General features: G+C 41.5%; 1 protein-coding gene across 1 annotated transcript; it reads left to right on the top strand.

The window, feature by feature from the left end:
* Lpl (lipoprotein lipase) lies at positions 1-24,278 on the top strand. Its single transcript, XM_015499532.2, has 10 exons — positions 1-385; positions 7,678-7,835; positions 11,195-11,374; positions 12,597-12,708; positions 12,871-13,104; positions 14,586-14,828; positions 17,074-17,194; positions 18,413-18,595; positions 19,909-20,010; positions 22,329-24,278. Coding segments are annotated over exons 1-10 (1,422 nt in total). The 5' UTR covers positions 1-297; the 3' UTR covers positions 22,330-24,278.
* The last annotated feature ends 1,290 nt before the right edge of the window (positions 24,279-25,568 follow it).

The following is a 25,568-nucleotide window of genomic DNA, read 5'->3' as shown; positions in this document are numbered from 1 at the left end:
TAGGGCCCTCCCCGCAACTTATGATTTTATAGCCAATAGGTGATGAGGTTTATTTGCATATTTCCAGTCACATAAGCAGCCGTGGAGTGGAAACAGTGTCAGACTCAATTCCTCCTCCTCTTCCTCCTCCTCAGAGGAAATCTGCCCCTTCTAGCTGCCCTACCCTCCCCTTTAAAGGGCGACTTGCCCTAAGCTCCACCGCGGTCCCAGCCTTCTCCCGCCTCCTGCTCAGCCCGTGCATCAGCCGGTCGGCGCACCAGCCCGCGCCGTGCAGCTTCCACAGAAGGACGCCCGGAGATGGAGGGGAAAGCACTGCTCCTGGTGGTCCTGGGCTTGTGGCTCCAGAGTCTGACCGCCTCCCGCGGAGGGGTGGCCGCCGCCGACGGTATGTTTTGTGCTTAAATTCCTCTCCACCTGCAGACCCCGCCAGTGGCCGCTTCCACACGATTTAAGGATGAGAAGGAGAAAGTTGAAAGGGGCTGCGGATGCGCACCAGGGACCTGGGAAGGGTCACCAGAATGGGATCTAGGAGGAGCAAGGAAGGAGTTTGCCTGCTATCATCCTGCAGCGGTTCCTAGTTCCCGCTTTTTCTCTCGGTCTCTCGGGTTCCCGCGCTGTCCCTTCCTTTCTGGCCGCAGCCGCGTTCCCGGGCTCTCGGACTCAGCCGGAGAGGTCCTGGGTGTGACGCGCAGGACGAAGGAGGCGGGGAGAAAGGGCGCTGTGGCTGTGACCTGCAATCACCTCCCGCCGGGTGAGGGGGCTGGCATGAAAGGCACGCGGGCCAAGGTGACCCCGACTTGGCTGGGAACGCGCTGGGCCCCAGCCTGTGGAAGCGCGGGCAGGCAGTGGCCCCTTCTGGGGAAGCCGGCCCGGGGCGGGGGCGTTGTTGGCATTTTAGCTGCACAGGGCACTCTGGGTCTCTGCGTAATTGGGCTGGGTTTTCTGGGTGCAAGTGCGGGTGACCGCGGAGGGGAGACGCGTGGCGTGGAGTCCTGGGGACTCAGCGTCCTGCACGCTTTGGGGCGCCGGGAAACGCTCCAGCTTCCGCGCTTGCACGCTCCGCTTTTCTTAGTGCCCAGAAAACCTACCGAAGAGCTCACCCAGCCGAAAACGTGGCGCAGTGACCAGCAATCTGTGGCCTCCGACTTGGGGGTTGCCAGGTCTATACTTGGCCATCCCTTCTCTCTTCGGATCTGAAACTAATTCGGGTCGCCCAGTCCCTCCGCGTGGCTGGGGAACACGTGGGGTTTGCGGGCGCCTCCGGGAGGTCGCGGGCGGAACCGCGGTCACCGGCCGGGCGCCGCCGGCTCTCCTAGCCACGGTGAAGGCGTCTGGGGCCAGAAGCGAATTTCTTTATTGGGGAGAAGAGGAAAGCCCAGCCCGAGACCCGCCCCCAATTGAGAGTCCGTGTAACTTGAACCTTGGTTTAGCTAACACAGCAGCAGCAGCAGCTTAAAAAGCACTGAAGCAAGTCATAAAAGCAGGCGACATTCCCTATTCTCGCGGGTGGTGGAATTACCATTAAGGATGTGCTCTCGGGACGCAAGTCCTCAGCAGTCCACGTTATAGTTCAGTCTTTCGGTGATTAACACTGAAGCTCGTTTTATGTCTGCATTAAGTTATGCAAGAACATTTTTGTTGGATTAAAAAGGAGGAGATTCCATCAAAGCAGAATTGGATAAAAAAAAGACAAATATTTTGTTTTTTTAATCAGATCAGTTTGAGGATACTGGAGATTCAGGGTTTTTAAATGGTGGCATGTACCCTCCGTGCGAAATTCTTATTCCAGAAGCAATACCATCATATAATGCTACCTTTACTGTAAACACAAGGAATTATGTCATTCACATTTAAAGTTTTTGCTGGGCCCCCTTAAAAGGTTCAGGATCCTAAAGTCTTGAGGCAGTGTCAGCTCTCTGAGTTTAAATTCTTCAACTCAGGAGTTGACAAGACTGAAAGTTCTCTCAGGCCCCTCTCATTCTTACTCTGATTTTACACTTAGGCGATTACTTCAATTGGATTTTAACCAATACATGCTTATCCTGGATGTAAAATGTATTAGGGGAGATTATTCCTAAGTAGACTTGAAAGGATTCCCTGTCATCCTCTCCACTTTCACACCACCCATCCTCTATGTCTCCTTCATCACAGTAACTTTCCAGCCCTTTCTCCTCTGGATAAATTCATCCAGGAGTGGAAGATTGTCAAGAAGAGCAAGGTGGAGCCTGAGGTGGTGTGTGTGTGTGTGTGTGTGTGTGTGTGTGTGACTGGTGGCTCCTCCTCTGGGCTCTGAGTTGACTTATTCATTCTCCATTTCTAAGAACAACATGAGGACAAGAAGCACTGCCCACAGGAGCCACTAGGGCTTTTCCCATGGGGCCCCAGTCAGGAAACTTGACCAGCTGAGAGAGGGGAGCCCTGGAGCCCTGCTCAGCAGCTGCAGTTCTATGTGACTTTCCAGGCTAACACCTGAGTTAAACAGGATGGAGGATGAGAGCAAAAATAGCAAATGCCACTGGAGCAGAGCTCAGCAAGGGAGTGATTGATTGATTAATAGCTGTATGGAAAGGTGGCAGTCAGGTAGGGGCAAAGAGTTGCAGTGGAAAAATTTCACTTTCTTTTAAGCAGTGTATTTTTAGCTCACTCCTCCATTCTTGCTTTATTATGAAGGAGAAGTTGGGCTGCACAGATTCTGTACAATTCACTGCCTCTGTCATGACAGATTGTTCTAGAAAGTTCCTTGAAGCATGCCACATTTTGCTGTTCGTTTCTTCTACCAACACCTGTTCTCATTTTATTACCACCAAGGTTGTATTGCCTTAAATGTACAGGTGTTTGGGCCATCAAAGTGATGGGTGGAGCATGACTTTGGGTCACAAAGGTAGAGGGGAAGTATTCAAGACATCAATATTATTAAATTCCAGGTCCAGATGGAGGTACCATTTGAATTTATATATAATGTACTTTCCAACTACAACAAAAAGAATATCATCATAAAGCGGTAGGGTAGTCTGTTCACAAAATAGTTTGTCATCATAGTGGGCTAAATATTTTTTGGTAATGGAGACTTTTTAATCTGTAAGCAAATCTTTGTCAGGAGTAGTTCTTGTCACACACTTTCTCTTTGCAAAAGTCAAAGTCTTTGCTAGTTTCTAAAGGAGTAACATAAAAGGATTCCAGTTTACTCAGAGACTAAAGACTTTGAAACTTACTGTGAGTAAAGTCTGTCCACTGGACTGAAAGAACTCACATTGCTGCTTGCGGTCACTTTGAGAATGTCTCTTTCTGTTGAGTGACACCATTTGAGTGCTAACAAAGGTCAGTCCATTCTAATGGAGGAAATGGGTATCTACTAGGAAGGAAGGTGTGGGTTATCTTAGATGATACACGTAGATGTACATACAGAGAGTTCTATGGAAACAAGCCTATGAAACTTGTGCCAACATTCTTTTTCTCTTCCCTGTGTTCTCCCAGAATAAACAAATTCTGTCCTAGGTGATTCAGTGATTTTGACTTTTGAAGAAATAGAAAAAAAAATGTACCTTCTGCTAATTAGCAGAATATGACAAAGGTTGGCATGACCACATTGGTCTAATCCCATCGCCAAGTTCATGGTACATACTTCTTTGCTGTGTGTGTTCTCTATGTGTCTTTCTTGGATGGTGAAGTCTGTTTCTATGTTTTCTTAGCCATCCTGGCTAAGATCAATTTAAGTTTAATTTAATTTAAATTTACAGAAGCTTTTAAATAGTAAGAAAAGTTAGATTCTTTTGGAGGGATGGTGAAGGGTTTCTGAATCTAGTGTTTCTCAATGCAAGCTATAAATATATTGAAATCGGTAACTTACTTTTGAAAAAAATTTTGGTTTACAAAGTTAATTATGGTGGAAAACAGTGTACAAGTTAGCACTTGCATTTTGATTTACTGAGTTCCTCTCTTTATCCCACCTTCCTCCAAATAATAGACTTGTTAGCAAGGTCATCATTGACTTTCATTGTGTTAGTTTGAACCATTTGCTATCTCTATCAACAAGGAAAAAGTAACTTCAGATTAACAAGAATTTTGTATTTCAACTAAAAAATCTTAATTTAAATGTGCCTGCATGATGACAGTCAACCAAAATATTTCATTAAGCAGTCTACAAGGATCCTAGATAATGATGGCTTATTCGTGTCCAGACTTGATGGTCTAATTCAAGTGGGGAGTTTTAACACACATCTCAGAACCTTTTCTGTAGCTCTACTTTTTGGTAGTGGTTAGGTAGTGTTTTTGGTAGTGTTTAGGTTTGGACCTAATTTTGGAGAAAATTCAACAGAAAAATCAGGTAGTAGGTACAGTCTTTCTTTTTACAACTCCATGAATAAAAATTTTTTTCTTTAAAAAGAAAAATAAATCTGCTTGTTAGATAAGGCAAGAGCATTGTGCACTTTGGAATATTCAACTGTACTAATCATTTTGGTCAATGGCAATATTGATGTTTCCCCTCTCCCAAGTGACCAGTTTGGTGATTGAACTTGTTTTCTTTAGCGTCCTCCAGACGCTGCCTGTGTCAATAACTATGGCCAGCAGTCTTGAGAGTGAATTACTGGAAAAGTCCTGTAGGTGTGAGTGTGTGTGTGTGTGTGTGTGTGTGTGTGTGTGTGAGAGAGAGAGAGAGAGAGAGAGAGAGAGAGAGAGAGAGACAGAATTTCAAAGATTATTGCTCAATAACAAGGCTCTTCTACCTCCTGTCTCCATCATGTTCAATCATGTTCAGCTAATGATTGGGATCTGCCTTCAGTGTCACCCAGTAATTCCTAGGATGTTCTGTTCTCCCATCTTTTCTAGCAACACTAATGTTCCCTCTGTAAACATTTCTCTTAGTGCATCAACTTTGCCTAATTTTATCTCTGTGAGTTATTAACCACATTAAGATAAACATCTTCTTTTTTTGCTCAAGCACTCTGATTTGAGCTATTTAGGAAATTAGGAGTAAAGATTATGTAGGAAATGCATTAAGTCATAACATGCTTTGTTCCCCAAAATCTCTCTGTGTACTCAATGAGGACGCATCTGGGCGTCCTGGTCGACAGGGTGGTGCTGAGTGTAAGTCGAATTCAGGAGGGCTGTCTCAGGCTCACTCCCTTGGTTCCTTTGTTCATTCATTTGCTCCCTTTTTCCTCTACTCTAATATGGTCTTGATTTCTAGGCGACCTGATGAAAGACAGTGGAGTTAGATGACTGCAGAGTCACTAACATCATTTCCATAGGCGAAAACCAGTAGTTTCCTTAGTAACCGTCTCATTACATCCGTTCATCTGCCACCCAGTAGCAACCCCAGGGTGTGCTGGGACAACTGAGCACTGTGTTACCGCCAGCTGGGGTCCATCTTCCTCCCTGTTTCTACATGGTCTGAGGTGGTCGCTGGAGGGATGAGAGAGGTTTGGGGAAAATCATTGATCTTTAGGCTGCTGAATCGTCCTTGGGGGACCACAAACACAGATAGTATGAAAATTCCCATTAGCACACCAAAGAGAAGCAAGGACTGGTGAGGTGGGTGGTAAGATTTATGACTTCGTATCTCACACAGCACAGAGTGGCACTATTTTTCTGTCAAACTTGAAATGAAAAAATCCTTTAAAAGAGGAATGAAAGTCTCCCAAATGAAAATTTGAGAATGCATGAGTTTCCTATTACTTTTCTCTACAAGCAACAGACCCAACAGCCATGTTGGCTGTAGGAAATTGCAGCTGTCAATGAGCCATACATATAATCTAATGCAGGATCTGTGGATTGAATAAACCTTTTTTTTTTTTCTTCATGGAAATACACAAAGCTAGTAGTCTTAGTAATTTCAGAGAATATTCTTGGACATTTCAAAAACACCAGCAATACCAGGGCCAACTTGCATAATTCTAGGAAACTGGCCTCTCTGAAGCTGTAAAAGGCAATAGTCTTACATGGCAATGTACAAATAGATGGTAAGCCAGATCGATCTGTCTGCCAGGTTGTTCAGATCAAATATGCTTTAAAAAAAGGATAATGGAGCATGTTAAAATAAGATTGTTAGGAGGTATGAGTTATTTGAGGTGGAGAAATGTGGGAGCAAGTGATATTAATTTAGTCTTACATTTTCTAAAACACTTTCTAAAAATAAAAGAATTTGGGCACTGAAAGCAGAATTATATTAAAATATGCATTATTCTATTAACTAATAAAGCTAGCAGCATTTTCTGATTGGGAAGGAGCAAGGAGACCTGTATCTTTGAGTAAGATGAGAGATGGAGCAGATTCTTGATGGATGCATGGATTTGGTGAAGTTTCACTGTCTGGGAATGAAAAGAACATTGAAGAACACTAGTTTAGTACAGACTCTTATTTGAATAAATGATCTTAGAGTGATTAGCAACTATAACAAAACTCTCTTCTTTCTAATAAATATAACATTAGGAAATGTCTCATACATTTTAGGTAATAGGTGTGTGTGTGTGTGTGTGTGAGTGTGTGTGTGTGTGTACACACTCAACTTGTTACATATAAGAAGTCCCTTAGCAAGTAACCACAATATGGTATAAGGGATTTTGAAATATAATAAGAAGGACAATGTTTATCAGTCCTCAGATAATTTCAAAATGAGCCTGATCCCAATGTCTATACTTTCATTATTACTGTCTCATTCTTATTTTTATTCTAGCCCTGCTTTTGCAATGTTATTTTGAAATTATAGATTTTAAATTTCAAGTTGTGAAAAGGATAAACTTAGATTCAGAAATTAGATATATGCCTATATATCTATTTATTTAAAAGTTTGAATCGTGAAGTCTAAAATATACAAGTTATTGCCTTCTGATAGTAAATAGGTAGGGTTTTTTTTTTTTACTTCACAAGGAATTAAATAATTTCCTGTAATATAGCCTCCCTTTGTGCTCTGCTTTGTGAAAAGAGTCTGATTGTGCTTGCAATATAAGTTCCTTCAAATGCCCCTGTGATGTCATGTGTACTGTCCACAATACCCACAAAGATTTAACGGCACTCAGATTTATTGTCCATAGTTTCAAAAGCTAGGTTCTCTGTCTTTATCCAGTTTGGGATTCACTATGAAAAACCAAAGTGGACTCTTCTACAACTAACTTTGCTGTTATTTTTAAGTTTTGCCTTTGTGTGCAAGATAGGAACCATATAAGAAGAAGAGACGTCTGGGGAAAGTGTTTGCCATGGCTCAGATGCTGGGCAGCCTTTCTGAACAATCCACTAATGATTTCTCTAAACATTAGAGCCAGACTCTCTTGCCATGGGTGTAGAAACAAGTCCATACAAAAGCTTCCTCATAATCCCAACTTTTCTTATTGCTAATATTTTTTAAAAGTATGCAAGTGAAAAGGAAAAAAGAAAACTCTTTAACAGGCCCAATCGTATGATATTGTGGGAAAAATTTTGATGTAATTAGAGATGTAAAAAGGCGGGAGACACCAGAGAGATCCATACTGCTTCACTCATGGTTAAGGTCATCTCCATCCACTTGTCACCATTGGAAAAGAGCATCTTTCATTCTCTTGAAATTCACATTTGATGTTTGTAAAGCACATTAGGAACGAAAAATAGCGTTGGCAGTGGTGGCTAGTTCACCATACCATTCCAGAAAATATAAGCAAGCAATCTTCCAGTTAACTTCCTCTCTGATTTTTCCTCTTCCTATAGCAAGAGAGTTTAAGGACATCGAAAGTAAATTTGCCCTCAGGACTCCTGAAGACACAGCTGAGGACACTTGCCACCTGGTTCCTGGAGTGTCAGAGTCTGTGGCCCACTGCCACTTCAACCACAGCAGCAAGACCTTCGTGGTCATCCACGGCTGGACGGTGAGAGTGGCTCTTAGGAGAGGGTGGATTGGGGTCCACTGAACCCTGGTTCTTGGGGACACAACCCACACTTCTGCCTGCTTTCTGGTGCCTTTGTTTTAAACGTGAAAAAAGGCAGTTTTGGCTCAGGGTGGAATCTAAAGTCACAGGTTGGTGAATGCTTCCTCTGACAGAGCCAGCCTTCACTTTAACACAGTACCTGGCTGGTGACCTTGAGGCAGCCCTTCCTACGAGGAGGGAAAAGGTGGCTCTGCCTGTAGACAGGGCAGGATGTGTTATTGTTGTGCAGGGCTGGGGGACGTCTGGAGTGAGCATGATTCATCCAGCATGGCCCCCAAGGCCCTTCTCTGAAGAAGGACACCTGTCATTGAGGAGAGGCTGAAGTGGAGGGAGAGGTGTGGGTCCCAGTACTGGCTTGGCTAGTCCAAGCTCTGTGACATGGTCAAGCCACTTCTCATCTCTGGGCCTGAGTTTGCTGATCTGTAAGACAAAGAGGTGGGACTAGACTTCCCTAAGGTTTCTCCACTTCGTACCTCACCTGTAAACTTCAGGGAACTTATCTAGAGATGAAAGGGGGCAAGCCAGGGGACTGTCACACAAGATGGCTGGAGAAGTGCAGACTGGGGTTGAATCTACTTATTTAAAATATGAACAGAGACAGAGTAGCCCTCTCTAAATACATCAAATAGTCACTTTGCCTGATGTTTCATTCTTGCTTAGACACTTTAGTTTGTTTTTAAATTTTTCAATCCCTAGTGACTGGATAATGTTACTGAAAAGGATTTCTACCAAATGGATTGTCAGAGACATAGTATCTTTCCGTTATGTCAAATCTTGTTAATATTTTGATATATTTGAAATTCTAATGAGAAGAATTAGCTATAAAATGATACATATCTATTCCTGATTTCTTTTCCTACAAAACTAAAGTGTCTTTTTATTGGCATGATAGGATGATTGCCATAATTTTTATGAAAAAGAAGGCAACTATTAACAGAATTCACAAAGATGTTTATCCTGATAAGACATTCATTTACTAGAGTTAACATAGTAATTTCAAATGATAAAATTTCAGATTTCCAAAAATGAATAATTTTATATTTTAAGAGATTTAACAAGAACAAGAGAAACTTTGATGTTTTTAGAGGCATTTTGAGTGTATATGCAATGTGGCTTTCAAGACTTTTCAAAAAAATTGAAGCTTAATAGAAACATTTCTGCAACAGGAATAAATTGGGTATTCCAGGCATCTTAGTCTTATCCCTAGAGAATTTTGTGCTTAAGAGTTTTTGAAAAAACTTTCCTTCTCTTACTGAAGATAACATGACTAACCCACTATCAAGAGTGTGCCAGTTACTTTCCTTGATCTGACAGCCCCACTGAGCCCACGGGTATTCTTCACATGTGTGTCTTGATGTTTTGAGTGCTTGGCCTCAGAGGCTGGGTGGCTGGCTATAGGACAGAGTTTGCTATCGCACAGAGCTGTTTGGTCTGCAATGATAAGCCGGCCAGACACGCTGATCTTGGCTTATCTCATGAACCTGCTGGTGAGTTCAGTCGAACCACCTGGTACAGGTGGCAGACAGTCTGGGTTCAGCGTTGTGTGTGACTATCAAAGTTTTCTAAAAGAAGTACTGATTGGAGTAGTCTCAAAAGAAAAACCCAGAAAATAAGAACTGATTTGAGGGAAGTAGGTACCTGGGTTTTTCATTCCCTTTGTTCAGGGTTCCTTTTATCTGTATTTTATGTTGAATTAGAAAGCGAAGGATTAGATTAGTTGTTACTTAATTAGTAAATATATCAGACTCTGAAAGAGTAAATCGGATTACTTGCCCTTTTATAGATTGCCTAACTTGGAAATATTGATAGTATAGAAAAATTTAGAAGCCAGGAGCAAACACAGTTTTTTCATCTTATCTGAGATAAGCAACTAGGCCACTCAAGGGCACTCTCCCACCTCTCAGGAGACAGCCCAAAGATGCTCAAGCATCTAGCATACATATGGCACATCCTGGGGGGCAGCTTAGAAGCAGCCGGATGGGAACCTCACCACTCGTTTGGATTTACTAATTTTAAGTACAGAGTTCTCATTGTGAAGCTGGAGGTCCTCAGTGCTGGCTGGAATAAGGAACCATCAACACCTCATTCTGAAGAAATGACATTATCTTCCCCGATCTTAAGATGCAGCTGCAAAGGGTGGCCAGCACCCCAGCCAGGAAGTGGGGTGAAGGGGGTTTGACTGACCAGTTCCTCAGTGGGTGTCCAGCTGGCTCCTTCAAAGACCCACTCTGCACCCCGACTTGAAGCAGCTACCCTGAGACATGTCTAGAGGAGGTTTAAATAAGTTCCTAAAGTGCCTTTTCTTTTTCAGTTTCTATGTTAAAATAGCTGCAGAGCTGACATTTTATCACTGCAAGTAGATTGGGAAGCAGAATGGCCACAGGGAGAAGTGTATGGGGTGGAGGGGAACGTCCAGATCACGTGAGCCCAACCCCTTTGTGGTATAGGTGGCCCGGCAAGGTTGAAGTTGTTGAGTGGAAGAGGAAGTACCTGAAACAGTATCTCCTGAGTCTTGGATTGGCCTTTTTCCAACACAGACCAGGGAAACTTGGTGAAAAATTGTGCAGTTTACTTAGTATCAGAAGTGGAAGCTAGAGCTTCTGTTTTGATACTTTTGGTCTAGCAAACAGATAAACAAAAGAAGCATAAATCTGAAAGAACCCACCCTGTGAGATCAAAGTCCCTTGGTTTGGGAAACCAACACTCCTTTTTTTCTATTGGAATTACATTACATATAATCTGGATTTTTACAGGTTTCCCATTAAAAGATGCCTTAAACATGAATCGCAGAATCCTCTTTGTCTATTCAGTATGTAATTGAGTCACCTTTATGTGGCTATGGTGTGACCCGCCAAGGGTCATTAGCACTTCACTGCATGTAAATGATTCCTTACAAGAGAGAGAAAAAAATGCATTTACATCCCCTAAAACAATTTTGTTGGGAAACATTTAGTAGCCAAATTGAAAGTGATTAAGCTGAATTTCTCTTAAAACAGCCTTTAATTCTATAGGAATCTTAATTCACTCAGGCTGATCTTTCCACCGTCAAAATTACTAAAGTTTTACTGAGTTTATAAAACATGCTTTAAAATTGAAAGTGCAATAAACCTCGATCTGCCCTTCCTTTGCACTCTTGAATGTGCCTCAGAAGGGGTAGCACAAGCTTCTGATCTGTCTTGGGGTTTTTCTTTTTTCTGTGTGAGCCGAGGGTTTCCTCGCCAGTTCCTAGGTGTATTGGGCTTTTGGATCTAACAAGTCGTAAGTGGGTCTTTGAAGAAAGCTCCTGTCATCCTCTCCAGGTGACAGGGATGTATGAGAGTTGGGTGCCCAAACTTGTGGCTGCCTTGTATAAGAGGGAACCGGACTCCAACGTCATCGTGGTGGACTGGCTGTCGCGGGCCCAGCAGCATTACCCGGTGTCTGCAGGCTACACCAAGCTGGTGGGAAAGGATGTGGCCAGATTTATCAACTGGATGGAGGTAAGACGGGGAGGAGGAGCATCATGTGTCCAAAACAGAGCTCTTGGCAGAACTGGATGAGGGGGTGGGTCTTTCTCCTTTTCACTTAGATATGGATGTTTTCTGAGGTGATTCATATCTTCAAAATGAGCAGGAGCATTTTTTGGAGTCCAAGGCAGCATTATGGACTCCAAAAATGTATCGCTATCAAGCCAATACATAGCCCTGCCTGCCCTCTGCCCTCTTCTTTGATATTTTCAGTGAATAGATCTGCTGAGACCAAGAACATGGGCAGAAATAACAAAAGCTTGTTATTTGGGGAGGGTGGGCAGGTGGCGCCTTCAGCCAGATCCTTCCCACAGCTCAGGGTGGTTTCATCCTGGCTTTGCTTCCTGTTACAGTGCTGATCTCTTTGACAAAAGTATTAGCAGGATTTATTTCTCAGTGGGGATTAAGAATCCAGATTTTTGTTGGAATGCATATGATCCTGCCTCATGGTTTGAGAGAGGGTTGGGATTGAGCTGGGAAGACACAGGCTGGAAAGGTATAGTATAGGATACCAAGTGACTCGGGGTCCAGAGTTTTGGCTAGGCTGCAGATTTTACCCATTTTCAGAGAATGGTCCACTTTTCCAGGCCATTCTCTGAAAATTACCTTTGAAAAGTTTCTTGGAGTTAGAAGGAAGCTAACACTCTGACAGGGCCAAATTATTTAAAACTGACAATTGGAAGTAAAAACTGAGCCGTGTTTATTGAACTGATCATCCAAAGACAAAATTTCTCTTCTTAGTTTTTTTGGCTGATCAGGCAAGTGAACTTGGGCAAATCAGATCACCCATTTGGGCCTTAGGCTTCTGCCCTGTTGAATGAGAAGGCTGGAGCATGCGTGTCTCTGACCTCTTCCCACTATTGAAGTTTCTGATTAGAAGTTGTGGCATGGCTAAGCTTAAAGAAGAAAGTGAGGCAGCATATCTAGATGATCTAGATGAGGGAATAATGGGTTAAAGTTTATATATATGTGTATATACATGCACACACACATATATGCATATTTATATTTATTTACAGTAGTGTCCATATTTTAAAGACAATAATTATATTCATTTTCTTTGTTTCTTTTCTTCTTTGTGGTGTTGGGGATTGAACCCAAGGTTTTTTGCATGCCAGGCGAGTGCTGTATCACTGAGCTATACCCCAGTCCTTCATTTTCTTTCTTTTAGTTATAAAAGCTTTTTTCTTTGAAGGAGGAATTTAACTATCCTGTGGACAACGTCCATCTCTTGGGATACAGCCTTGGAGCCCATGCCGCTGGCATTGCAGGAAGTCTGACCAATAAGAAAGTCAACAGAATTACTGGTAAGAAAGCACTTTCATTCACTTTGTCACCAGAGTGGAGGTGGCCGCTGTTGTGAAAGAGTCACGTGTATGTTGTTGGTCTGGTCATGTGCCCAGTGTATATCAAAGGGGACTAAAATCAATGTGGATTTAAACATCTGTGGGGTCTTTTTTCCCATCCAGGCCTGGACCCAGCTGGACCTAACTTTGAGTACGCGGAAGCTCCCAGCCGCCTTTCTCCTGATGATGCGGATTTCGTAGACGTCTTACACACATTCACCAGAGGGTCTCCGGACAGAAGTATTGGGATCCAGAAGCCAGTAGGGCACGTTGATATTTACCCCAATGGAGGCACTTTTCAACCAGGATGCAACATTGGGGAAGCTATTCGTGTAATTGCAGAGAGAGGCCTTGGAGGTAAATATGACTTAGAAGCTGGTTAAATGTGCATTTTTCTATTTGCTTTTATTGACTCAGTGTCTTACCCATTATCCCCAAAATGTGTAGTTTTAATATACACATTTGAGACTGGGGATGTAGCTCATGGTAGAGACTGCCTGTCTAGCATGGGCTTGGTCTGGGTTGCAACCTTGGCACCAGAAAAAAAGAGAGTACTATAAATATACCATAGTTCAAACTTTGTTTCTGAAGAATTCTCCCATATTCAGCATGATTGCATTAGAGGCGGCCAGCCATTTTATTTCTTATTTATGGTATTGTAGATTACATTGAGTGCTGCTCTTACATTAGTAAGCGAAAGTAAAAGCGAGATTTAGAGAGGAAAACTCTGCTGACCTTCATAAATAGCACCATAAAATGTTATTGGCTCTGTGTTGTCATAATTGGAAGGTAGTTGCAAAGTCAAGGAACTGATTTATAATTTTATTAAAAGTGAAAGAGGTATACTTTATCCAAATTTCTTCTGTTGTTTTTTTTAAGAAACAGGTGAATTAAAAAAAAATCACCATTCTCTGTGATAAATCTCTCACCAGAAGAAAAGTACAATCTAATAGTAGCTTAATTTAATATTTGCTTTAATAATGGTGTCAGCTTATGGTAAATTTATTTTTAAGGGTTCTTTGTATACATTATGGACATTGGATCCACCTGTGACTGGTCAGTATGCTGTAGAACTTGTAGCATAATGTTACTGTTTTCAGTTGCTTTAAAAGCTTAGGATAATCCGTTCTTAGGACATCATTGATCATTTCTGTAATTCATTTGATGTAAAAAGCTTTAGTTGGGGCTGGGCACAGTGGTGCATGCCTATAATCTCAGCGGCTCAGGAGGCTGAGACAGGAGGATAGTGAGTTCAAAGCCAACCTTAACAAAAGTGAGGCTCTAAGCAACTCAGTAAGACCCTAGCTCTAAATAAAGTATAAAATAGGGCTGGGGATATGGCTTAGTCTGAGTTCAATCCCCGGTACAGCCCCCCCCCCCCAAAAAAAAAGCATTAGTAAGAATACAACTCCTTAATTATTCATAATATGTATGAAAAAATACTATTGATTTAATGTGGTTTTAGAAGTAGGTTTCTACAACTATCTAGACACTTTCTGTCAATATTAGACGATTTTTCTATAAGAAAAGGATGTGAAAACTGAGGGAAGTCAACTTCTACCTGGGATGTCTTTTATTATGGCTTTTTAAGCATACTGATAAGGCAGCATAAAACTTAGAAGCTTCCTGTAAACTTGCATCTTTGAAAAATTTTGGAGGTAGACGAGCAGCTGCACCCAGACAATCTCCTAAAATAGGGCCTATACTCACAGATGTATAGGACTGGATCCTAGGCTCATTTACTCTCATACCACACCCACCCTATTATAGACCCCCAAATGAAGCACCCTTTGTGGGTTTCTGCAGAATTGAGATTTTCCTGTGTCTCTCTTTCCCAGATGTGGACCAGCTGGTGAAGTGCTCCCATGAGCGCTCCATTCATCTCTTCATCGACTCCCTGTTGAATGAAGAAAACCCGAGTAAGGCCTACAGGTGCAACTCCAAGGAAGCCTTTGAGAAGGGACTCTGCCTGAGTTGCAGAAAGAACCGTTGCAACAATCTGGGCTACGAGATCAATAAGGTCAGAGCCAAAAGGAGCAGCAAAATGTACCTGAAGACTCGATCTCAGATGCCCTACAAAGGTAAGCCGGGGACTGTCGTAAGTAAGGAAAATCAATTAGTCCTGTCTTGATCGTGCCTTCTGCATCACGTGTACTGCTCTATCCCCCGGAACAGAGTTAATGAGGTGATGTTGCTGAGCCTTGAGCCCTCATTTGTGTTTCTGTTGCTGTACAGGGAGTTGCATTGATCCATTTCATTGATGCTCCTAATTCCCTGGCCAGTGTGGCCCACAGCATGGCCTGGGATTTCCAACCTCATCTGTCACTGGCCTTTGTAACTGTGACCATTAGCATGGTTCAGTCTGTCAGGACTGAGCTTGGAGCTTATTTGAAACCACCATCCTGGGATCAGCAAACTTTGGCCCGTGGGCCAAACCCAGCCTACCACCTGCTTTTGTAAATAAAGTTTTATTAGAACACGACCACACCAGTCATTTCCTTATTGTCTAAGGTGGCTTTTAGGCTACCAGTGCAGAGCTAAATAGGTGAGATAGAGAATATATGGCTCACAAAGTCTAAAATATTAACTTTCTGGCCCTTTATGGAAAGTTTGCCACTTCTAAAGTTTGCTTTATGTGAAGACAAGAGCCACCTGTATTTTAGGATTCAACTAACTCTGGAAGGCAAGAAAATACCAAACCCGCTATGATATGTCCATTCATTTCACTCTTAAACTTCAAACTTGGCCTCTTGCTTAGGGTTAGACCTAAACCACAGTGGGGTCGGGGGAGGTAATCAGGTAACTGGTGAAAGGGGCTGATTTTAGGAAAGCTGGCTTCTGTGGAGTCCCCATGGAAGCCTGAGCGAAGGCAGGATATTCAAGAACAGTTTCCCGAGGTAAAAGGTATCTGCTGTCCGTGGCCATCTGTAAGGCGGTTTGTTAGACTCTGCAGAGGTGCATTTGGTGGCATCGAGTCTGGAGTATCTGTCATTCTGGGAAACCTTTCAGGCAATGAGGGGACCCTCAGGTTCTCTGATTCTTCAGAACCAGGAGTATGTGAGGTACAGAGGAGATTGATTTCTGAAGACATGGACAGGTCACTCAACCCTGCATCCCGCGTGTGCCTGCCAGGGCGCCATCAGCGTCCTGTGGGGGGCACCTGGGCACTCCCATCCTCTCCTGCTTTGTCTTTCGTGCTGCCCGCAAGGGCTGCCTTTAACTCTATTTCTCTTCATCTTTTACTGGTTGGAGGGTTTTGTTGTTTTATTTTTCTGTTTGTTTTTGTTTAGGCATCTGGCTAATTATTTTTATTATTTAAAGAGATAGCTATATCTATTTTATTTAGCTATAAAATAAAATACAATTTGTCATTGGAAGCTCACAATAAGAAAATGTATCGAAAACCATTTTCATTAGAATAGATGTCCAAAGTAGCATTAAAATAGCATTTGCCTATTATGTTAGTATTATGAAATCTGTGTCCCACCTTAAGAGAAAGTGCATCTACCAGACAGAAGCACAAATAAGAAAAAAATATGACCAGGATCTTGAGATACAGAAGAAAAAGTATTACAATAACTTTTCCTCCCTCACATTAGCTGTGTTTGAGGTCCACTGCCTTCCTCTTTCCCCTTAACCTCTCCCCAGTCCTATTTGCTTGGGATTTTTAGCAGAGATTGGTGAAGAGCAGGAATGAGATATCTAAGTTCAAATTCCTGCTCTGAATCTGTGTCTAAAGCAGAACACTTTGGGGACTGGCTTTCAAAACAGTGCTCCTGGCCTCACTGATGGTTTGCTGTGAGCCTACTGCCTGTCTCCCTGGGCTGAGTGGGGGAATAAAGAGGATGGACACCGTCCTCTACCCTGAAGGAGCTTGAAGTCAGGGACGGAGGGCAAATGGTGAAATGAGAAGGAACACCCTCTCACTCAGTGACTTGGTCACAGGTACCAAATGTGCTTGATACAGATGCTAAGGGGCAAGATGTCCAAGATAGGCAGAGGTCCCAGAGAAAGCATCCCAGGTGTTTTGGGCTTGATGTGATCTCCCTAGTACTCCATCTAGGACTGCTCGACAACTCAGATACCCGTGGGTTTTCCCATCCACTGCAACCACACTTTTCTGAAAGGAGTAGCATTCAAAGTCTGCACTTCCAAGGTGTGACACTGTATGGCGGGAAGAAGTCTTTCCAAGCCATGGGTGGTGCTGTGTGTGCACTTCCTGTTTGGGGCTTGTGAGATACGTTCTGTGGGTCTGAACTGCCTGATCATAGTGGTAGTGTTTTCAGGAAGCCTGACCAGCCCTGGCTCCCATTTCTTCCCCTATAGTCTTCCACTACCAAGTAAAGATTCATTTTTCTGGGACTGAGAGTGATACGCAGACCAACCAAGCCTTCGAGATCTCTCTGTATGGCACCGTGGCTGAGAGTGAGAACATCCCCTTCACCCTGTGAGTAGCCTGGGGACTCGCCTGCTGCCTGGGGGCTGGTCAGGGCACTGATTCTTGCCATAGCTGTAGGTCTGAGAAACAAAGGCAGAATCACACCTGCAACAAGTCTCTAGCTTGAAACTGGAACTCTGGAACTAAGGTCTTAGCTCTGTTTTGTATTGAGAAATAAATTTTACAGCTGCTTAATTTTTTTTTTTTTTTTGCTTACTTCTTTTATACAAAGAAATGAAACAAAACAATGAAATTCCCTCAGAAGTTTTGACATTAAAAAAAAGAACACTAGAAATAGGAAACCACTTTATGGATGCTAAGATAATAGGTAGAGAAGATAGAAATAGTAAGAAGCCCAAGACAAAGGGTTACCCCTCACTCCTCATCAAAGAAATACAAAACAAAGGCAACTTTTCCATATCCTTTGATAATTCCTAAACAAATGAATTCTCTGAAGTTCCCAGTGCTGATGAGTTGGGGAGTGAGTACAAACCCTCACTGGGCATATCGTTTATTGCTAGAACCCTCTAGTTAAGGAAAACAGCAAGGAAGTAACTTTCTATAACCATAAAATGTAATTGTAAGTAGTGGAGTAATATTTTTTTTTTTAGTTTTTATTTTATTTTATATTTTTAGTTTTTAGTTTATTTATTCTAAAGAAAGTGTCAATAGAAACTTTAAACATTTTTTAAAGTATAACACACTGGCAATTAGTGTAAATTAGAAACTAAGTGGTCAGCCTTGTGTCTATGGTAAGTGAATTGTGGTTTACTGTTTCAGTAAGATCAATCTACCCTTTAACAATTGTAATTATAGAAAATTAGCTAAAACATGGCAAAAAGCAAAAGATAATAGGAAGAGAACAAAGAATAAAGGAGAATCACATGTGTACCATGATTGTAACTAAGTAGAAATACGTTCACATATCAATACCAATTGAAAAGGAATACATGAAAATGTCAATGACTGGCTAATCACTTTTTTCCTCTTAGGAATTGTAGATGGCTCATGTTATTAGGATGGGTGCTCATATAGATTGAATGGGGTGTGGACAGCTTTAAAAATACACTAAATGCATTCATTCAGCATAAGTGTTGCTCTGGACATTTTTTGCATTTCTAAAATTTCGCCCAAACAATAAAGCCATTTACAATTTTGGGAAGTGAACAAATCAGAGAGAGAAAACTGGTTTACAGAACTAACCAAATTTGTTGATTTTTTTTTCAGGCCTGAAGTTTCCACCAATAAGACATACTCCTTCCTGATTTACACGGAGGTGGATATTGGGGAGCTGCTAATGATGAAGCTCAAGTGGAAGAGTGATTCCTACTTCAGCTGGTCAGACTGGTGGAGCAGCCCCCGCTTCGCTATTGAGAAGATCCGAGTGAAAGCAGGAGAGACTCAAAAAAAGTAATTCAGTTGATCCCCCTCACCCCACCACCTGCGGCACTTCAGACTGCCCCCAATGTCATTACCTGGTGACAATATCTCAGGAACCTACAATTTTCACTGAAGGAAAACTTTTTAGTAAAGTGGATCCTCAATCCTATGAGCCTATGTAACTATACCTAGGGTATTTCTGGAGTATTCTTTTGTTATTACATTGGGGATGTAGTACAGGTTGAGTGTCCCTTATGAATGAGACCAAAAGTATTTTGGATTTTGGACTTTTTCTGATTTTGGAACATTTGTGTATCCATAATGAGATATCTTGGGGATACCTAAATTCAAAATTCATTTATGTCTCATATACACCTTATATACTTACAAGTTAAAGGCGATTTTATCCGTTTTTTTGTTTTGTTTCGTTCTTTAGTGCACTTACATTTTGACTACAACCTGTCACATGAGGTCAGCTGTAGAATTTTCCATTATGGCATCATTTTGATTTTGGATATCAGATTTTTAAATTAGAGATGTTCAACCTCTGTAGTATTTGGCATTTCCAAGTAAGGAAAACATGAACCCTGAGTTGTTCACATTATTTGGAGTGACAGTTAGGATCAGAAGTTAGAAATCTCAGCATTGGTTGACCAAAACCCTGTTTTGCTCCTTATTTTATGTCAAAGGAGAAGTTCCTTTGACATTCAAAGCCTAACTCCAATCTCTTCAAGGAGGATGGGATGTCCAAGGGGATCTCATCTTGTCTCCTCAATTCACTCCACATTTATGGATGTGAGTAAGACATCCACAAAATGGGTCACATAGACAGGATTTAAAACTTTTAGACTACATGTGCAGGGATTTTGCAAGCCATAGTATATGGCTATTGTTAGTAAAAACAACTCTTTAAATTAGAATTGAGAGATTATATCTCTTTTATCGTCTGCTTTTGTACCATAAAAGATGCTATCGATGGAAAATGAAGAACCTTCATTTTTCCATCAGGGCCAGTTGAGGGCCTGTTCCCTATTTCTTAATGCAGATGCTAAGAGGTGGTGAAGTTGACCTTGTGCCATCTCTTAGCGAAAGCCTTGTGGCTTTAAAGCTGCACCAAGCTATATGCCTGTCTAGATTGATAAACTAGCTCATTTGCTGAACACTGGGCTGGGCCCTCATTAACCTGGATTCAGATGTGCCCTGAGTGGTACAATTACTAGAAATATCGACACAATCATCTGCATGATCCTGCAGGATCCAGACAGTTCTCACTGAACAGCACGGTTCTGAACAGCCGTTCTTATTTTTCCACATGGTGTGTTCACATCCATTTTCCTCCACAGGGTGATCTTCTGCTCCAGGGAGAAGGTGGCTCATCTGCAGAAGGGGAAGGGATCTGCGGTATTTGTGAAATGCCATGACAAGTCTCTCAAGAAGTCTGGCTGGTGAGCATCTCAGACCAAGCTTTCAGCCACATATGCCACTCTTCTGCCATAGCTAATGGCCTGCACTGTCCTGTGGTCAGAACCTCAGGCCATCTCTCTAGCCCTTCTGGATCCATTTGTTTTTTGCATTACTTCCTCTTTTTCTCTTCTTTCTGTTTTTTTATGTTGTTTTTCTCCCAACAGTTCTGGCCTTAGTCCCATGTGCTGAATTCAGGGTTCATTTTACTTTATTTTACGGGGTAGTCAAACTTCCCCCAATCAACTGTTTTTCCTGCTGTTCCCCCTCTGCAGCCCTCACAGGTGCTGTGTGCAGAGCGGGCACTGGAGGCTTAGTAGTTGCCCATGTCCTGTGAGTGCAGTCTTCCCCAGGAAAGAAAATGTCTTGTCACATCCGTGGTGGCCACATAGCTCGATTCTCCAAGTGCCAGCGGACTCTAGGACACAGAACCAAAGGGGAAGGTCCAGCGCCCTTCTCAAAACCCTCAAAGACAGGAGCTAATGGGATGAGAGTGTGGAGATTCCCCTCCTTTCTATCTCAAAACAACTGTTGGCTCTTTCCTTCCTGACCTTTAAGGCTAATCCGAATGGCAGCTGTCAGCGGAATCTTTCCAGAACGTCAGCGCTAAGTGGGGACCAAGCATGTGACCGTCCCTCCCCCTCCCAGCCCCTGTCAGCTCTCGGGATCTGCCATTTTCATTCCTGCCCTGGCTCCCCTGCCAGATGCCAAGTCCTAATGGCTCGCACTTAAAAACGGGAGGAACACTAGACCATGTCACACAAGCCAGTGACACAAGAAACAATGACAAAGGCCGGTCACCACTTCATGGGGAAACAGAAAAAGCAACTGGCTTTAGTTTGCCCTCTTTTCCCAGTTAGGGTTAGAGACGAAAGTGCAGAATAAGAATGGCCTCGTCAGAAAAAGTCTCCTGAAGACCTTGCCTGGAACATCTGTATCATTTTAAACTTCTACTTTATCGTTTATACGTGCTCGCCACGAATAGATTAGGAAAAACTGAAACAAAGAAAATCACCGTGACCCTGTCACCCACTGACAGCCCCAATTCACATTTTGATTTATATCTTTGCATGCTTTATTTATTATTATTATATTATATTATTTATTATTATATATTATATATAATATATATAATATAATATATATTATCATTTATATATTTTTATGTTTTATAAAAATGGAATTTTAGTTGTGGATGGACACAATACCTTTTCTTTTATTTATTTATTTTTATGTGGTGCTAAGGATCGAACCCAGTGCCTCACGTGTGCTAGGCAAGAGCTCTACCACTGAGCCACAACCCAGCCCACATGGCATACACATTTTGAGTGACAAGATAAGTCCATCTGGATCAAAAACACGGAAGGAAGGACACTCCAGATGAAATGGAGGAGTGTCGCTGGTTGTGAGCCTGGCAGAACAGCTCTGTCCTTAACCAGGGGAGGCTTCTCTATGATAGGCTCTTTGCTCCATTTCTACTCCTCACACGTCTGAGGGAACGCCACAGTTCTTCTATGCTTAGAAAGGGCCTCTGCCGTGAAGTTTTACACATTTGCACATTTGTGTTACAAACAACACACACACACACACACACACATACTTACACATACATACACACATGGATTCATTCTCCCCAGATCGTCTGCAACTTGGAAATATGAAAATGAAGTCCCCAATCAGGAAATAGCTCCAGCCATTTATAAAGTACTTCTGGCCATACTATGTATAGGTGACAAGCATTTATTTGAGAAAGTCTAACGATACTTTTTTTTTTTTTTTTTTTTGTCTGATTGCTGAAACGACAAGTATTTAGGCAGTATTTTTTTCCCTTTTAATAGATCTTAACTTTAGGAAGTAATTATGAATCAGGCTTATGGTCTTCTGCAGTTTCTTTCCCTGGGACCAAAAATCAATCAACCAAACAAAAGGCTGTTTTTAGTATCTTCCGTTAAGTCTTCAGAAGGCTCAGATCACAGGGAAAGAATGAAACAGGATTTTCATTGGATACATTTTGGAAGTAAGAAAACTTCCTAACTTTTGAAATCATTTGGCTCCAGCAACTAAAAATGATACTTTTTGTTGGGACTTAGCTAAATAGATGTCAGAGTGTCTCTTAGTCCCAGGAACCTCTGCTGTCTCTGATCTTTTATCTACACCTCCCAGGGGCTTAGCCTCACATACTTTGTTCCAAATTCCTAGTCTAATACTTTTTTCTCTTAAATGGTGCAGAGGGGTTGAGAAGAGTTTGTAAAATACTAAGCAGATGATAAATTGCCTTTCTTCCTCTTTTTTATTTTCTTAGACACTGGAAAAGGCCACAGAAAGAAGAACACAAGAATTCTGTGAAGAATGAAGCAAATGAAGTAAATTTTACAAAAGATGCCCAGTGTTTAAAAGTGGGTGTTTAAAAGTGGACTTGTCCTAAAAAAGTATTAATCCAAAGCTATATCCTTGTTAGTTCAATTAGGAAACAGTCTCAAAATACAGTCTAAAAAAGTGGCTAATTGAATTTGAGGCCAAATTGCTCATCTTGCTGTGCTAAGACAGCACACATGAAAAGCACTGCATTCTGTCCTCTGATAAGGAACAATTGTCCCTGCGTGTAGTAATATAAGGCTCCTTCAGGTGGTGCGTTGGCCATAGTCTAAAATTAGTTAGACCCTCCTTTTTAATTAGAATTCTGGATTTTTTTGGACTGAGGCCTTTTCAAATTTTTGTCCAAGTCTGAATATAGAAGATGGTTCCCTGTGGCATGAGTCAGATCTGTTTATTTAGCAGTTCAAAACACCTGATCTTTTGGAATATTTCTCTTGCAATTGGGATGTGGCCCAGGAGTTAACCAGGGAAATGCGACTTGGAGAGGGACAGAGAAAGGGGCTGATAAAGTCCTAAGCCTCGGCCCGACTCTTGGCTTGCATCATGACAAAGTTATAAGCAAAACATACAAAGTTCAGATCCATTAATTCTTTAATAGATTTTTATATTTTATTGCTTAATCTCTGTTCCTTTTTTCCTTTGTCTTAGTATTATATTTTTACAATGTTCTCCAAAAACAAGCCAACAATCCTCAGCTGACACAGAATTTGGTGCAGAAAGAAAACGATACTATGATTTTATTATCACATTTTTCAGATTATTTTCATCAATTTGAAATCGTTTCCTATCTGATGGCTGCTATTGAGATTTGGGCTCATCTCAGTCATGCCTCAATCATACTTGAAGCATGAAAAAATTTTCATTTCTGGCTTAGATGTGTTAAAAATTCAAATTTTGTGTCACGCGAACTGCAAACCTTAAACAAAAATTGTTTTTCCTCAGTATCAAAAGGTGGAAAAGTTACTGGGTTATATGCATAAGCAGTGCTTATAAACCATTGAGTGCAAGAAAGAGAATCCTTGATTGTTGTCACCATATGAAGTGCCAGGAGGGTTGTTATCATTGTTTTTTTAACAACTAATCAAGAGTGAGTGAACAATTATTTATGGACTAGATCTCATATCTTCTGAATGCTTTTCTGTGTATTATAAAATGATTAAGAAGTCAGATATGTTGGAGGTTATTGCTGGGAACCCAAACTGTGAAAGTGTGTGGGTATATGAACACATGCCTATAAAGCCCCACCTGTGTGTCTGTCATGCAGTGTGATTTGGAAGGTGAACAGTCAAGGAAGGTATTGGAACATGTCAGAGTAGAAATAGTTCCAGATGCACCAGAATGTCATCCCTCTATCGGAGAAAGATTTTGTGCCTAAATAATGTAGGACAAATGTTGTGATTGACTACATCAGGCTTGGAATGAATTCTTACAATAAAACGATGTATGATTGGTCACTGGTATCCCCCTTTATTGCTAATTCATTGATTTTTCTGGATTTGGGTTTTAATCAAGGGTGCATAAATGTAAAAGATTGAGCAAGTCCATGCATGGCTTGGGAACTCTGCTTCTAAAGATTTGCTATATATATATAAATATATATCAATGATGCTTTGCCTTTAAATTTTATTTATGAGCTGTAAATATATGTGTGGATGTGTACAGGAGTGTGTACATATTGGAAAGGTCATTGTGGCTACCTGCATTTATAGATTTGTAGACGTGTGGTGCTAACTTTATACGTGTCTGATTAGTGAACCAACTCACTCTTATAAAATAATGCAATGAAATGGGCTTTAAAAAAAGGAAAGAAACTGAATTAACTATGTGAAGAAATGGAATCTGCTTTTAATAAAATTGACAAAATTTTATTACCACACTCAGTCATTATGTTGTATCATTTTAGCCCCTGAGAAGAAGTAAATTTACTCTTAGGGCAGATTCATTCAGCAAATTTCAACTGAGCAACCACTATACTTAGTTAAGTAATATAGCTTCTAAGAATTACAGGGCACATTTTTGAACATCTATTTGTACATAAGCTATAGATATCCTTTAACTAAATGTAGAGGAAAAGGATGCAGAATTTTTTTCCTGAATAAAGTACAAAGGCTTTTCTTGCCAGCAGTATGCATTATCATAAGAAAAGCGTTAGATTCATATGAAATATCTTTGATCGCTTTCTAAGATGCAGTGTATCTACTTCTGAGGTCTCATTGTTAGCCACGATGCAAGCAGTACTTGTGCAATAAGATGAATTATTTGAGATGGGTGGGTACATTTTTTAGGACTTTGCATTGGGTCACCTTAATCATTAAAAAAAAAAAAAAAAGTAGCATTAAAGTCCATCCATGGAACTATGCTTCTTTGTAAAATGAGGAAGAATTTGGCTCAGAAAAACAGTTGTTTCCCCAGCCACTGACCCAAACTCTTATTGTTAGCCAGGGTAGGGTCTTTGGGAGCAGGAGTCCTCCCTGATAGACAGCAGGAACTCCCCAGTTCACACTCTGCTACTGTCCATCATTGTTGATGTAATCAAAAAGGACAAACAATTACAAGGTTGCTGAGCATGTTGAGGCTGTGTGATAGGATTATAAAATGGTGTGGCCACTCAGGGAACGTGGGGCAGCTTTTTGAAAAGTTATGCAGAGGGTTTGTGTGACCAGGATTCCCGCTGCTAAATATGAATCCAAGAGAAATGGAAGCAGGGCCGCAAAGATCGCTACACCAATGTTCACAGTAGCATTATTCCTGGGAGCCTCAACGTGAAGAATCCAAATGCCCATCGAGTAGTGAAGAGATTTGGGTGACACATTCATACAGTGGAAGAGCATTTGGAATAAAATGAACAAACTGCTTGCACACGCTCCAACACAGATGCACTTCGAAACTTTTTTGCTATGGGAGAGAGAAGTCAGATGCCAAAGATGACATATTTTGTGGCTCCATTTATAGGACATTTCTAGAAAAGGCAAACTTGCAGAGACCAATAGAGGCGTGGTGACCCAAGGCTGGGAGTTGGAACAACTGACTACAAGTGGACTCGAGGGATCTTTGGGGAGTGATGAGAATTAGATGGCAGTGATGTTTGCATGACTGTAAATTGACTGAAAAGTATTTTTTTAAAAATTTTTTATTGTTGGCTGTTCAAAACATTACATAGTTCTTG

The sequence above is a fragment of the Marmota marmota genome, unplaced genomic scaffold (assembly GCF_001458135.2).
Source record: "Marmota marmota marmota unplaced genomic scaffold, marMar, whole genome shotgun sequence".
In the NCBI taxonomy this organism is placed as follows: Eukaryota; Metazoa; Chordata; class Mammalia; order Rodentia; family Sciuridae; genus Marmota; species Marmota marmota.
Note: the sequence above shows the minus strand (reverse complement) of the source record. Positions and strands in the feature narration are given on the sequence as shown.

Excerpts from the sequence above, each read along its gene's own strand:
- Lpl (XM_015499532.2), top strand. The coding sequence starts at position 298 with ATGGAGGGGAAAGCACTGCTCCTGGTGGTCCTGGGCTTGTGGCTCCAG. Across the intron at positions 12,709-12,870 it reads GAAAGTCAACAGAATTACTG|GCCTGGACCCAGCTGGACCT; the intron begins GTAAGAAAGCAC and ends TTTCCCATCCAG. Across the intron at positions 18,596-19,908 it reads GCAGGAGAGACTCAAAAAAA|GGTGATCTTCTGCTCCAGGG; the intron begins GTAATTCAGTTG and ends TTTCCTCCACAG.